The 14,346-nt window shown below is 35.5% G+C and overlaps 1 protein-coding gene across 1 annotated transcript in view; it reads left to right on the top strand.

Moving 5' to 3' along the window:
• Positions 1–14,346, top strand: part of WDR44 (WD repeat domain 44) — a 93,619-nt gene that overhangs the window by 17,685 nt on the left and 61,588 nt on the right. Inside the window, exon 2 of the mRNA XM_065914925.1 lies at positions 9,300–9,333. Coding sequence (XP_065770997.1) covers positions 9,300–9,333 — 34 coding nt within the window. The remainder of the gene's footprint in view (positions 1–9,299; positions 9,334–14,346) is intronic.

Raw genomic sequence — 14,346 nt, 5'->3', positions numbered from 1 at the left:
AGTGGTCTGAATGAATCTTCCTTCAAACACTGAAAATTTTTTTTACTGATTTAAAAAAAAAATCCCTTTAGGACTTTGAAAAGAATTACTGTACATTTCTTTTTAACACTAGGTAATGTCTATAGGTAGTATGCTCACTTTTAACACCTGGGACAGAAAACTCACAGTTATTATGTTGTATCAAAATCCCTTAAAAGTAGTCTCCTGCTATGCATTTTCTGTTGGATTGATTTTGTTTCTATTAAGTGAATGAATACAAACCAGGGTCTCCTGCATTGCAGGCGGATTCTTTACCAGCTGAGCTATGAGGGAAGCCCACTCAGTAAATTAAAGAGTCAGGTTTATTAACAAGTTGCAAAATCAAGCTCAGCCTTCCCAGTGGCTCAGTGGTAAGGAATCCACCTGCCAACGCAGGAGATACGGGTTCAATCCCTGACTCGGGAAAATCCTCCAGAGAAGGAAATGGCAACCCACTCCAGTATCCTTGCCTGGGAAATCCCATGAACAGACGAACCTGGGGGATACAGTCCATTGGGTTGCTTAGAGTAGGACACAACTTAGTGACTTAAAAACAACAACAAAATCAAGCTAAGAGAGTTATAAATAAAATATTGCATTGCTTGCATATTTTGAATTGAATGCAGTATTATTGAAAGGATTTGACATTTTGCTTTCTATGGAAACTTAGCAGCTTTTAGATAAGTTGTAGTTATTGTCGTCAGATCCAAATCCCAGTGATTAGCACCTACCTTTGGAAGTAATGACCTTATTATTCTAATAAAATGTCACCTAAGGTGTCAAAGTTATCACTGGGTCAGGTCAGAGTTAATAAAAGAAAAAATAATTCCTATACTGCTCTGCAAAATGACCAGAGCAATGTTTTGATGCCATGTAACATTTTAAAAATAATGTTGTGTAGATACTAAACTACATTGGTGGTGGTTGTTCAGTTGCTAATTCATTTCCAACTCTTTGTAACCCTGTAGACTGCAGTACGCTAGACTCGTCTGTCCTCCACTATCTCTTAGAGTTTGTTCAGATTCATGTTCACTGATTTGGTGATGCTATCTAACCATCTCATCCTCTTCTACCCCCTTCTCCTTTTGCCTTCAGTCTTTCCCACCATCAGGGTCCTTTCCAATTAGTCAGCTCTTTGTATCCTGTGACCAAAGTACTGGAGCTTCAGCATCAATCCTTCCAATAAATATTCAGGACTGATTTCCTTTATGATTGACTGGTTTGGTCTGCTTGAAGTCCAAGGGACTCTTCAAGAATCTTCTCCAACACCATAATTTGAAAGCATCAGTTCTTTGGCACTCAGCCTTCTTTATGGTCCAACTCTCACATCCATATATGACTACTGGAAAAACCATAGCTTTGACTAGTCGGACCTTTGTTGGCAAAGTAACGTCTCTACTTTTTAACATGCAGTCTAGGTTTGTCATAACTTTCCTTCCAAGGAGCAAGCGTCTTTTAATTTCATGGCTGCAGTCACCATCTGTAGTGATTTTGGAGCCCAAGAAAATAAAACCTGTCACTGCTTCCCATCACTGAAGTGATGGAACTGGATGCCAGTGATCTTAGTTTTTTAAATGTTGAGTTTTTTTTTTTAAATTAGAAACATTTTATTTTTTAATTAATTAATTTATTTATTTTGCTTTACAATATTGTATTGGGTTTGCCATACATTGATTTGAATCCGCCATGGGTGTACAAGTGTTCCCCATCTTGAACCCCCCTCTCACCTCCCTTCCCATCCCAACCCTCTGGCTCATCCCAGTGCACCAGCCCTGAGCACCCTGTATCATGCATTGAACCTGGACTGGCAATTCGTTTCACATATGATAATTTACATGTTTCAATGCCATTCTCCCATATCATCCCACCCTCGCCCTCTCCCACAGAGTCCAAAAGACTGTTCAATACATCTGTGTCTCTTTTGCTGTCTCGCATACAGGGTTATTGTTACCATCTTTCTAAATTCCATATATATGCGTTAGTATACTGTATTGGTGTTTTTCTTTCTGGCTTACTTCACTCTGTATAATAGGCTCCAGTTTCATCCACCTCTTTTTTTTTATAGTTGTTTTAGTTCTATTTTATTTTATTTTTTTTTCCATTTATTTTTATTGGTTGGAGGCTAATCATCCACTTCTTTAGAACTGATTCAAATGTACTCTTTTTAATGGCTGAGTAATATTCCATCGTGTATATGTACCACAGCTTTCTTATCCATTCGTCTGCCGATGGGCATCTAGGTTGCTTCCACGTCCTGGCTATTATAAACAGTGCTGCGATGAACATTGGGGTGCACGTGTCTCTTTCAGATCTGGTTTCCTCGGTGTGTATGCCCAGCAGTGGGATTGCTGGGTCATAGGACAGTTCTATTTCCAGTTTTTTAAGGAATCTCCACACTGTTCTCCATAGTGGCTGTACTAGTTTGCATTCCCACCACACTCTCTCCAGCATTTATTGCTTGTAGACTTTTGGATTGCAGCCATTCTGACTGGCGTGTAATGGTACCTCATTGTGGTTTTGATTTGCATTTCTCTGGTAATGAGTGATGTTGAGCATCTTTTGATGTGTTTGTTAGCCATCTGTATGTCTTCTTTGGAGAAATGTCTGTTTAGTTCTTTGGCCCACTTTTTGATTGGGTCTTTTATTTTTCTGGAATTGAGCTGCAGGAGTTACTTCTATATTTTTGAGATTAATTCTTCATCCGTTACTTCATTTGCTATTATTTTCTCCCATTCTGAAGGCTGTCTTTTCACCTTGCTTATAGTTTCCTGTGTTGTGCAGAATCCTTTAAATGTTGAGTTTTAAGCCAGCTTTTACACCTTCTTCTTTTGCCCTCAAGAGGCTCTTTAGTTCCTCTTCCCTTTCTGCCATTAGAGTGGTATCATTTGTATATCTGAGGTTATTGATATTTCTCCCAGAAATCTTGATTCCAGCTTGAGCTTCATCCAGCCCAGCATTTTGCATGATGTTCTCTGCATACAAGTTAAATAAACAGAGTGACAATAAACAGCCTTGACGTACTTATTCCTTTCCTGATTTGGACCCAATATGTTGTTCCATGTCCAGTTCTAATTGTTGATTCTTGACCTGCATACAGATTTCTCTGGAGACAGATAAGGTGGTCTGCTATTCCTATCTCTCTAAGAATTTTAGTTGTGATACACACAACAAACTTGAGTAGTCAATGAAGCAGAAGTAGATGTTTTTCTGGAATTCCCTTATTTACTCTATGATCCAATTGTGTTGGCAATTTGATCTCTGGTCTGCCTTTTCTAAATCCAGCTTGTACATCTGGAAGTTCTCAGTTCATGTACCGCGGAAGCCTAGCTTGAAGGATTTTGAGCATAACCTTACTAGCATGTGAAATGAACGCAATTGTAGGGTAGTTTGAACATTCTTTGGCATTTCCCTTCTTTGGGATTGGATGAAAAACTGACCTTTTCAAGTTCTGTGCCCACTGCTGTTTTCCAAATTTGCTGACATATTGAGTTCAGCACTTCAACAGTGTCATCTTTTAGGATTTTAAATAATTCAGCTGGAATTCTATCACCTTCACTAGCTTTGTTCATAGTAATGCTTCATAAGGGCCACTTGACTTCACAGTCCAGATCTCTGTCTCTAGGTGAGTAACCACGCCATTGTAGTTATCCCGGTCATTAAGACCTTTTCTGTACAGCTCTTCTGTGTATTCTTCTACTTCTTAATCTCTTCTGCTTCTGTTACATCCTTACTGTTTGGTACTGAACACAAATACCCTAGCTGCAAAAGGAAAACTCTAGAATTAAAATGCTAAATGGATAGGAATGGGAGAAAGCATCTGTCACACATTGATTTATATTCAAACATGAGGTTCGTTAGTATAAACTCAATGTAGTGAATGCATGAAATTAACTTTTTACAGAAAACAGGATATAATGAATTAAAATATTCTATCTGTATCATAAGTTGCTGAAATGCTAACCTTAAAATTGTTTTTATATTCAAAACCTGAGTGCAAGCTACACTAAAAATTAGTATTTGATCTGTAAGCCATGTGGGTTTTTTGTTGTTGTTTTTTTGTTTAGTAGAATACCAGTATTTTTTTAACTTACACTCTATTTTGGAACTGTTTCAGAAATTGTTTGTTTTCATGTTTAATAGTACCATTGATAGACATTGTCTTTAATTTCAGAAACTGTGCTGCAAAATCAAAGATTTACTGCATTTGTAATTAGAATATGTTGGAAGATTCTTTTTATACTATTAGGTGATGAAGGTAGTTTTGCCTGTTAAAGTCATATTTTTGTTCAGCTTTGTAAAAAGCACATTTCTTATTTCAATGAAGCTTTGTTAATCATGTATTTAAATGTATCAAAAATATTTGATTTAAAAATAACCTATAGTAAAAACTTTTGAAATGAAAATTGAACTTTTGAAGTTCTCATTTTGGTTTATAAAAGTTTTGTTTAAATGTGTGGTAGACTACCAATACTTAAATATATCTACCTGTTACTTTGGTTTTCTTAAAGATTTCTCATATGTATGGGATGTAATAAAAATTATTTTATTTACTTTTTTTATGGGAAAATTGGGGCTTTTTATGGGAAGAATTACTAACCTTAACATTTAAATAAGGAGGAATCTAATATTTAGTATCTACAGAAAATTTTGAAGGAGTATTTTTTTTAGTTAACTAGATGTATCAATATTTACCAGACATTTCTGGATGTCTGTGTGTGTGTGCTGGATTATGTCCATGTTTTCTATGATGTATCTCAAATTTAAGGGAAATCAGAGGGTATAAAATTTAGATCATTAATCATGGTATAAAAATTACATCTTCACTCCCAAATTAATGAAGGGTCTCAAAATAAACTTTCCTAAAATTATGGAATTCTAAAAACCCTTGCTTAAAGGTCTTGCAGTTAGTTGGTTGGGAAAGCCAAGAGTAGAACTAAATTTTCTTGATCTAGTCCCTTATTTCTCTTGTCCCCAAACTCAAACATGAATAAATTGCCTTTAGGCACATAATCACTCTGAAATAGTATAGTAATATTATCTCTACTTTGAATGTATAGACTGAGTTACAAAGAAGAGTTGAATGGTTGTCTGGGGAGATCCTCATAATATCTGGATTCTTTCTTTACCACTACAATTACATTTTGAAAAACCCGGTTTCCCAGACTAAAAGCAAAAGATAGAAGGAGAGGGGGAGGAGAGCTTTTAAAGGCAGGCACATGGCCAACTGTATAAAGTGACCACTTCCATTGAGGAGGGAGATGTAAAGCTATAAAACCCAGACATTCCAAGCATTATAGCCTAGGGTCCTGTAGTGTGAAGGCACATAAAACCTCCGTGCCTTACAGTCCCTGAAGGGCATTACTGTATTACCATATAGTGTAGTATTTGATCATAATTATTCTGAGTCAATAGCAAAGGGGAAAATGTATATCCTTTAAGAAGGTATTTTCTAGAGCAAGATTACTGAAATGGCAAGGCTTAGCCTATAATGTACTTATCTACAGGCTGCTTTTGAAATTTGAAATTCAAAAATAATTAAAACACTTTCAGAAGTTTGGCACTGAAAAGAGAAGCTTCATTTCTCTGGCAGTTTTCTATATGGAACATTTCATTATTTTATTTCCTAGCAGTGCCAAATCAATTAGATGTTAATTGTAGTTGTTAAAGGCAGATCAGGATTCAAGCCTTTGACTTAATTAGTTTAGTCCAACCCAAGAAGCAATGCTAATTACCTTTACTTTGGTGTTCATTCACAGCACTGCTTAGAATATTCTCATAACTGTCATCTTTTAAGGCCTTACACAGAAAAAAGGCAGCATTGCAATGTAGTTGAGAGAGTGGACACTAGAGTCAGACTGCCTAGGGTCAAATTCTGGCCCAGTTATTTGCTAGCAGTGCAGTTACCCCATCTGACCCAAGCTTCAGGGTTTTTTTGTTGTATAAAATAGGGAAGATAGTATAACCTATACCTCATTGGAAAGTTGTGAGGACTAAAGAAGCTAAAGCAATCAAGTCTTAGCACAGTTTTTGGCACATGCTTAGTAACTGATGGCCATTGTGTAATTGTTATTACAAGGCCCCTATTAAGAATTTTTCATGTGGGAATACTAAATAATGATTTACTGTTTCTTATAGTGAAATGAATTGTTGTTTTCACATTTTGGCACATGATACAAATCATTTTAGCTAACTTTGCAAATTATAAATATGCTTTCAGTTTTTACTAGGTGCTAATGTTCTATTGGAAAAGACCCTGATGCTGGGAGGGACTGGAGGCAGGAGGAGAAGGGGACGACAGAGGATGAGATGGCTGGATGGCATCACCGACTCGATGGACTTGAGTTTGAGTGAACTCCGGGAGTTGGCGATAGACAGGGAGGCCTGGCGTGCTGCGATTCATGGGGTCGCAGAGTTGGGACACGACTGAGCGATTTAACTGAATTGAATGTTCTATAAATGGATGAAAAAATTTATCACAAAAAATTCTGGTCTTACAGACTACCTGTTAAAGACAAATTCAGGCTTAATCAGACTGGAAGAAGCTACAAAGTATTTTACTACCTACCCAAACCTTAACAACCTTTTAATATTTACATTATGTTTCAAATATGAGTGGCTTTTCTTATTAGTTTTTTGTTTAATGACATCACAAAATGCAAGCAGGATCCCATTTTAATCCCCAGCTCAGTATAATCTGGTGTTTTTCATGTTCCCTGTTGTTAAATAGGCTGGAGTTTTATGGGCTGTAGGGTATCTTTTCTGTATCCAGAAATTGGTCTCAGGCTGCTCACTGCTGACAGACTGCCAAAGTCCCTTAGAGAAACTTGGTGACACTCTTTATTTGTGAGTTTCAATGGAGCAATTCAAAGCTGCTGAGGAAACTACAGCTTATTGTGTGTGCCCCATGTGCTCTCTCACTTAATCCTATGAAGTGTAAATGGTTTTACCCTTTTCCAAAGGAGGAGATTGAGGCTTGGAGAAATTAAATGAATTGATCAAGATCACACAGAAGGTAAACGGCAGAAACAATATTCAAGCAACATCTATCTGTACATGTTCTTTTCACTACATTCCCTTGGCTCTCAAAAGGAAGTAATAAATTATTTTTTATGGTTTGTACATAGTTATATGTAAAGCTCCACCATAACCAATCAGAACTGTTTCCTTGTATGTCAACAACTGATCTATAACTTAGAGCTCTTTATGAAACCAGTTACATACAAGAGAGAAAAATGTGCCCTATTCTGTTTTTTTTTTTTTCTTTTTTTGACAGCTAAAAAACCTGATCAGATTTCTCAAAGTGGAAGTCATGAGGAAGGCAGATTTTCTTTTTCTTTCCTTCTCTACCTCATATGGGGCTTAAGTTTTTTGAAAAAAAATCTTACTTCCTCTTGTCTCTATACCTCTGTGGCAGGTGATTTTCTTCTTGGTTGGAATTCAGAATATGTGCTACATGGGAATTTGAGCCTCTTCAAGGTTTTTTGTTTTTTCTTTTTAACCTTTTGTTATTGATTTGATTGCACTTGTATTATTTTACACATTCTTTGTGTAGAATCTTGATTCCTTATTTAAAAATTGGAATAGCCTTGGTCCTAATCACCTCTGGATAAAGAGGATTTTCTTACAGAGCAGTATATGTTTGCCAAGGAAAATAAGTAATTGGGGATAAAATTTTTTCATTCCTGGAAATTATCCTTTATTAAGATTAAATTATATTGTCCAGGCTCTGCAATGGGCAGGTACTATTTTATACAGCCACCTTTTTTTTTTAAACAAGCTCTAAAAAACCCCTAAACTAGGATTGTGTCTTAATCATCTTCCTTTCCTTAGTCTCTGATATATAGTAAGTGTTTCATAAATGTTCATTGAATAAAGGAGTTGATTTTCTATTGAGTGGCAAAAGTAGCTTTTTAATCACACTTTTTTTTTTTGATTAGAGGTCAAAGATTACTCAATTTGGCACATTGAGATGCTTGGTAGTAGGACTTGATGCTTCTCTTGATTCTGCCCCTAACTAAATATGTGACTTTAGGGAAAGCCATTTAGTCTCTCAGCGCCTCAGTTTCTTTACCTGTAAAAAGAGGCTCTATGGCTAGATAGATATTGAAAGCACCTTTCTACACAAAATTGTATCATCTGTGATCACTGCATTTAAAAAATTTAGAAATGGCTTATTAATATTTATGATTTAAAAGCTTCTTAGTGTGTAACCCTGAAATATAATAAGCAGCTGTAAGGGTATGTCACTCTTTTATGTTTTGAAGCAGGTATCAAATTGTTCCTATTTGAAGAAAAACATGGGGGGTGAAAATAATTAGTGAAAAGTTACTTTTTAAAATCATCATATCTAAAGTAGCCTGTATTTAAGAATTGAGTTTTGTTGTAGTGAAAAACAAAGCAAAAAAGAGCTATGAACAAAAATGGTTTCTCTGTCTTTAAAAGTAACGTAAATGTCTAATCCATATGAAGCTTTTCATCCATTGGGCTTCCCTTTGTGGCTCAGCTGGTAAAGAATCCGCCTGCAATGCGAACCTGGATTTGATCCCTGGGTTGGGAAGATCCCCTGGAGAAGGGAAAGGCTACCCACTCCAGTATTCTGGCCTGGAGAATTCCATGGACTATATAGTCCATGTGGTTGCAAAGAGTTGGACACAACTGAACGACTTTCATTTTTTTTTTCCCCAAAATAATGTGTCAGGTTTTTATTTGAGTGACTTTCACGTCACTTCACGTCACTATAAATCAAGGAAGCACAAATTAAGACAGCAGTGAAATATACTTTTGCCTATCAAATTTTCTAAACATTTAAAAATAACACTCATTTTTGGCAAGGTTATTAAGAAACAGAGATGTAGAGCAATGGGAGTGTAAATTGGCACAACTGTTCTAGAGAACAATTTCAGAGTTTCTCCAAACGCTGAAAAGCATGTATACTTTTAAGCTGCATTTCCACTTCTAAAGAAATTTGTGGAAGAGTACAAAATTATATTCACATTAATGCTAATTATAGTGTTATATATGTAGGAAAACAAAAGATACAAACTCAGATCTCTTGGTGGTAAGACTATGGGTCACTTTAATTTTCTTTACTTTTTTATGTTCTCTGCATCTTCTGTATGTACAGAAGAGTTTTTTATTTTATTTTTTTTTCAGAAGAGTTTTTTAAATGACAAAATATATAAATGTTTTTAAAAATATGGGCTTGCCTTTAATGAGTGTATAGAAGGATTTCCCTTCTCATAGCCACTATTCAACACCTTCTTGCTTTTATTTCTGAACAGGTATCCAGGAAAAGTTGGGATTTCAGCATTAAAGGTAAGTTGTGCTTTGTGAAAGTCATAAGTGTATTTCTACAAATCGCATACACTTTTCATTCATTTTTCTCTTTTTTATGTAATTCTTCATTTTCTGCTTTTGCTTTCTATTACTTATTTTTTGCTAAGTAATATTATCATTGTATCTTATTTGAGGTGTGATTAAGTATTCTAGAAGTAACCTAGTTAAATACTGTACTGTAAGGAAGGGACTATAAGTCTTTTGTAGATTTGTACTAATTTTTATTTGGTTTATAATTTTTAGAATAAAGGAACACTTGTATTTGTGTATGTGTATATTTTATAAAGTAACTAAAACACTTGTATATTTATTATGGGCACATGTATGGGTATCATAACTACATATAAAAATCAATCCTAGCCTTATATTCAAGCAAAGAAATTTGATACTGAGAAATTACGCCAATGAGAACCATTTTAAATACAGGAATATCACCAAACAGAACTATTTACATCAAATAGAATATATACTGTATGTGTATGTTTGTATATGGTGGTGTTTGTGTGTATGTCTGTACATATGTATGTGTAATTTCAAACATGCCATATATTTTTTTCAGTTCCACTGTCTCTACCTTCTATTTATATATATTAGATACTGATAATCTTTGATAAATTATGGGATATTCATATGGAATATTCTGTACAGTGGTTATGAATGAATTCATTATATACAATAACATGGATGAATTTCAGTACCATGGTGTTGAGTTGGGGGGAAACAAGTCACAGAAAAATATGTGCAGTAAGATTCCATTTATATTAAGTCTCAAAACATGCAAAATTAAAGAATATGTTGTTTAGAGATATAAGCAGAGTAAAACTAAAGAACAGCAAGGAATGATAAGCACAAAGTTTAGGATATCAGTCATCTCTGAGGGGGTAAAGAATGTAATGGAAATGGAGAAGGATATACAGGAGACTTGAAAGCTAATAATAAGACTTCTTTTTATTAAACTGAGTACTTAAGAAAGGTTATATCATAATTCTTTCATTCTTATATTTTATAAAAATCCTTTATATGAACTATTTAATAAAACCATTTAAAAATAATGCATGGACATGGTTAAAGTTCATGGTTGAAATTGTAGCTTCCCTCCCATTCCTCACCCTCCATTTCCCAGTCCCCCTATCCACAGACTGTTGCTGGTTATGCTTGTAGATTTTAAAAGCCACTTAGATTGTAAGATGTTTTTAGGTTATCACAAATAGGTTTGGGGAATTTATTTTATCTCAGTAATTATAGATTATCCTTAGCTTGAATAAAATTAGGTAGAAAATATACATATTTAGTAAATAAAGATGAAGTTAGATATTTGTATTTTTTTTACTTTTTATATTGAAATAATTATAGAGTCACAGAAAGCTGCAAAGACAGTACAGATAAGTCCTGTTTATCCTTCACTTATTTTTCCCAGTGATTATGTCTTTTTTTTTTTTTTCTTTTTTTTTTTTTATTGGTTTTTATAGGTTTCATGTCAGTTTTTTTTTTTTTTTTTTAAATATTATTTTATTAGTTGGAGGCCAATCACTTTACAACATTTCAGTGGGTTTTGTCATACATTGGCATGAATCAGCCATATAGTTACACGTATTCCCCATCCCGATCCCCCCTCCCACCTCCCTCCCCACCCGACTCCTCAGGGTCCTCCCAGTGCACCAGGCCCGAGCACCTGACTCATGTATCCCACCTGGGCTGGTAGTCCGTTTCACCATAGATAGTATACATGCTGTTCTTTCAAAACATCCCACCCTCACGTTCTTCCCCAGAGTACAAAAGTCTGTTCTGTACTTCTGTGTCTCTTTTTCTATTTTGCATATAGGGTTATCGCCACCATCTATCTAAATTCCGTATATATGTGTTAGTATACTGTAATGTTCTTTATCTTTCTGGCTTACTTCACTCTGTATAATGGGCTCCAGTTTCATCCATCTCATTAGAACTGATTCAAATGAATTCTTTTTAACGGCTGAGTAATATTCCATGGTGTATATGTACCACAGCTTCCTTATCCATTCATCTGTTGATGGGCATCTGGGTTGCTTCCATGTCCTGGCTATTATAAACAGTGCTGCGATGAACATTGGGGTGCACGTGTCTCTTTCAGATCTGGATTCCTCAGTGTGTATGCCTAGAAGTGGTATTGCTGGGTCATATGGCAGTTCTATTTCCAGTTTTTTAAGAAATCTCCACACTGTTTTCCATAGTGGCTCACAGAATAGAAAGCCCAGAGATAAATCCACGAACCTATGGTCACCTCATCTTTGACAAAGGAGGCAAGGATATACAATGGAAAAAAGACAATCTCTTTAACAAGTGGTGCTGGGAAAACTGGTCAACCACTTGTAAAAGAATGAAACTAGAACACTTTCTAACACCATACACAAAAATAAACTCAAAATGGATTAAAGATCTAAATGTAAGACCAGAAACTATAAAACTCCTAGAGGAGAACATAGGCAAAACACTCTCTGACATAAATCACAGCAAGATCTTCTATGACCCACCTCCCAGAATATTGGAAATAAAAGCAAAAATAAACAAATGGGACCTAATGAAAATTAAAAGCTTTTGCACAACAAAGGAAACTATAAGTAAGGTGAAAAGACAGCCCTCAGATTGGGAGAAAATAATAACAAATGAGGAAACAGACAAAGGATTAATCTCAAAAATATACAAGCAACTCCTGAAGCTCAATTCCAGAAAAATAAACGACCCAATCAAAAAATGGGCCAAAGAACTAAACAGACATTTCTCCAAAGAAGACATACAGATGGCTAACAAACACATGAAAAGATGCTCAACATCACTCATCATCAGAGAAATGCAAATCAAAATCACAATGAGGTACCATTACACGCCAGTCAGGATGGCTGCTATCCAAAAGTCTACAAGCAATAAATGCTGGAGAGGGTGTGGAGAAAAGGGAACCCTCTTACACTGTTGGTGGGAATGCAAACTAGTACAGCCACTATGGAAAACAGTGTGGAGATTTCTTAAAAAACTGATTATGTCTTAATTATAGTATATCAAAACCAAGAATTTGACATCAGTACAGTGTAAGTGTATAGTTCTGTGTCAGTTTATTACTTGTGTATATTTGTGTAACCACCACCACAATCAAGATGAGATTTTATCACCACAGAGATCTTCCTTTATAAAGTCATACCCACCACCTCCCCCACAATATCCCTAATCCTAGACAGCCACTAATCTGTTTTCCATCTCTATAATTTTGTCATTTGAGAATGTCCTAAAAATTGAATCATGTAGTATGTAACCTTTTGAGATTGGCTCAATTGATCCATCCAAGTTGTTGCCTGTATCAATGGTTTATTCCTTTTTGTTGTTGAGTAATATTCTATGATGTGGATGTACGTGGGTTATTGAGTGCTTATTATGTATAACAGCATATCTGTTGATATCTTAAGCAATCTAAAGAAAAGTTTGATACAGTCCCGGTTTTTGATGATTTTACAAGCTCACAGAAGAGAGCTATATATAGGAAGGGATAATAGATGAGGTATTGATATTCGTAGACTAGAATGGATCTTAAGTACTACAAGGAGCTTGGAGGAGGAATGGGAAGATAGAACAATGGTGAGGGCAGTGTTACCTGGAATAGCAGAGAAAAGTTTTTGGGAGGAGATAGAACTTGTGTTAGGCTTTGAAAATTGGGAGATATTTACATAGGTAGGTAGAGAAAAAATGGGAAAGCATTATATGTTAGGTAATAGTATGAACTAAATAGTATGCAAAGGAGAGAATTTGATGGGAGTGTTGAAAGACTGGTGTGACCAATGTAAACATTTCAGTGGTGGAATGTTGGAAAAATAAATTGGGGCCATATTTCCATGAGTCTTGAATGTCAGGTTAAGAAATCTGGCCTTTACACTATGAAAAACAGTATGGAGATTCCTTCGAAAACTAGGAATAAAACTACCATGTGACCCAACAATCCCACTACTGGGCATATACCCTGAGAAAATCATAATTGAAAAAGACACATGTATCCCAGTGTTCACTACATCTCTGTTTACAATGGCTAGGACATGGAAGCAACCTAGATATCCATCGACATATGAATGGATAAGCTGTGGCACATATATATTATGGAATATTCCTCAGCCATAAAAAGGAACACATTTGAGTCAGTTCTAATGAGTTGGATGAACCTAGAGCCTATTTATACAGAGTGAAGTAATTCAAAAAGAGAAAAACAAATATCGTACATTAATGCATATATGTGGAATCTAGAAAGATGTTACTAATGAGCCTATTTGCAGGGCAGCGGTGGAGACGCAGACATAGAGAACAGACTTGTGGACACAGAGGATGAAGGAGAGGGTTGTACAAATGGAGAGAGTAGCATAGAAACATATATACTACCACATGTAAAAGATAGCCAGTGAGAATTTGCTATATGACTCAGGGAGCTCAAACTGGTGCTCTGTGACAACCTAGAGGGATGAGATGGGGTCTGCAGTGGGAGGAAGGTTCAAGAGGGAGGGGACATATGTATAACTATGGCTGATTCATTATGTTGATGTATGGCAGAGACCAACACAACATTGTAAAGCAATTATCCTCCAATTAAAAATAAATTAAAAAAAATTTTAAATCCGGACTTTAAAATTTTAAAGCAAAAGACTCTGATGGAGAGATGGGGTTGATAGGAACGTATGGATGCATATGACAGCTATTTGAGTTTCCTTTTTTTTTTTTTTCCTCTCCTCTGAAAAAAGAACAGCAATCTCATCTCTCAAGCATTTTTTTTAAAATTTCACTTTAGTCACAGTTAATAACTTCCCCTTCCTCACTACTAAAACAGAAGCGACCTGAATTTTTTAGTAACTAACATTTTTAGCTTAATGTTCTTTAGTAGATAATAATGAAGATTTCTTTGAGTATAGATCACCTTTGTACAAATTATTTGTGAAACTAGGTCCTTTGGTGGTGTGCTTTTTAAAATTAAAAAGCTCAAATCTTACA

The sequence above is a fragment of the Muntiacus reevesi genome, chromosome X (genome assembly GCF_963930625.1).
Source record: "Muntiacus reevesi chromosome X, mMunRee1.1, whole genome shotgun sequence".
NCBI classification, from domain to species: Eukaryota; Metazoa; Chordata; class Mammalia; order Artiodactyla; family Cervidae; genus Muntiacus; species Muntiacus reevesi.
The sequence above is the reverse complement of the archived record's forward strand: the minus strand, read 5'-3'. Positions and strand labels throughout refer to the sequence as shown.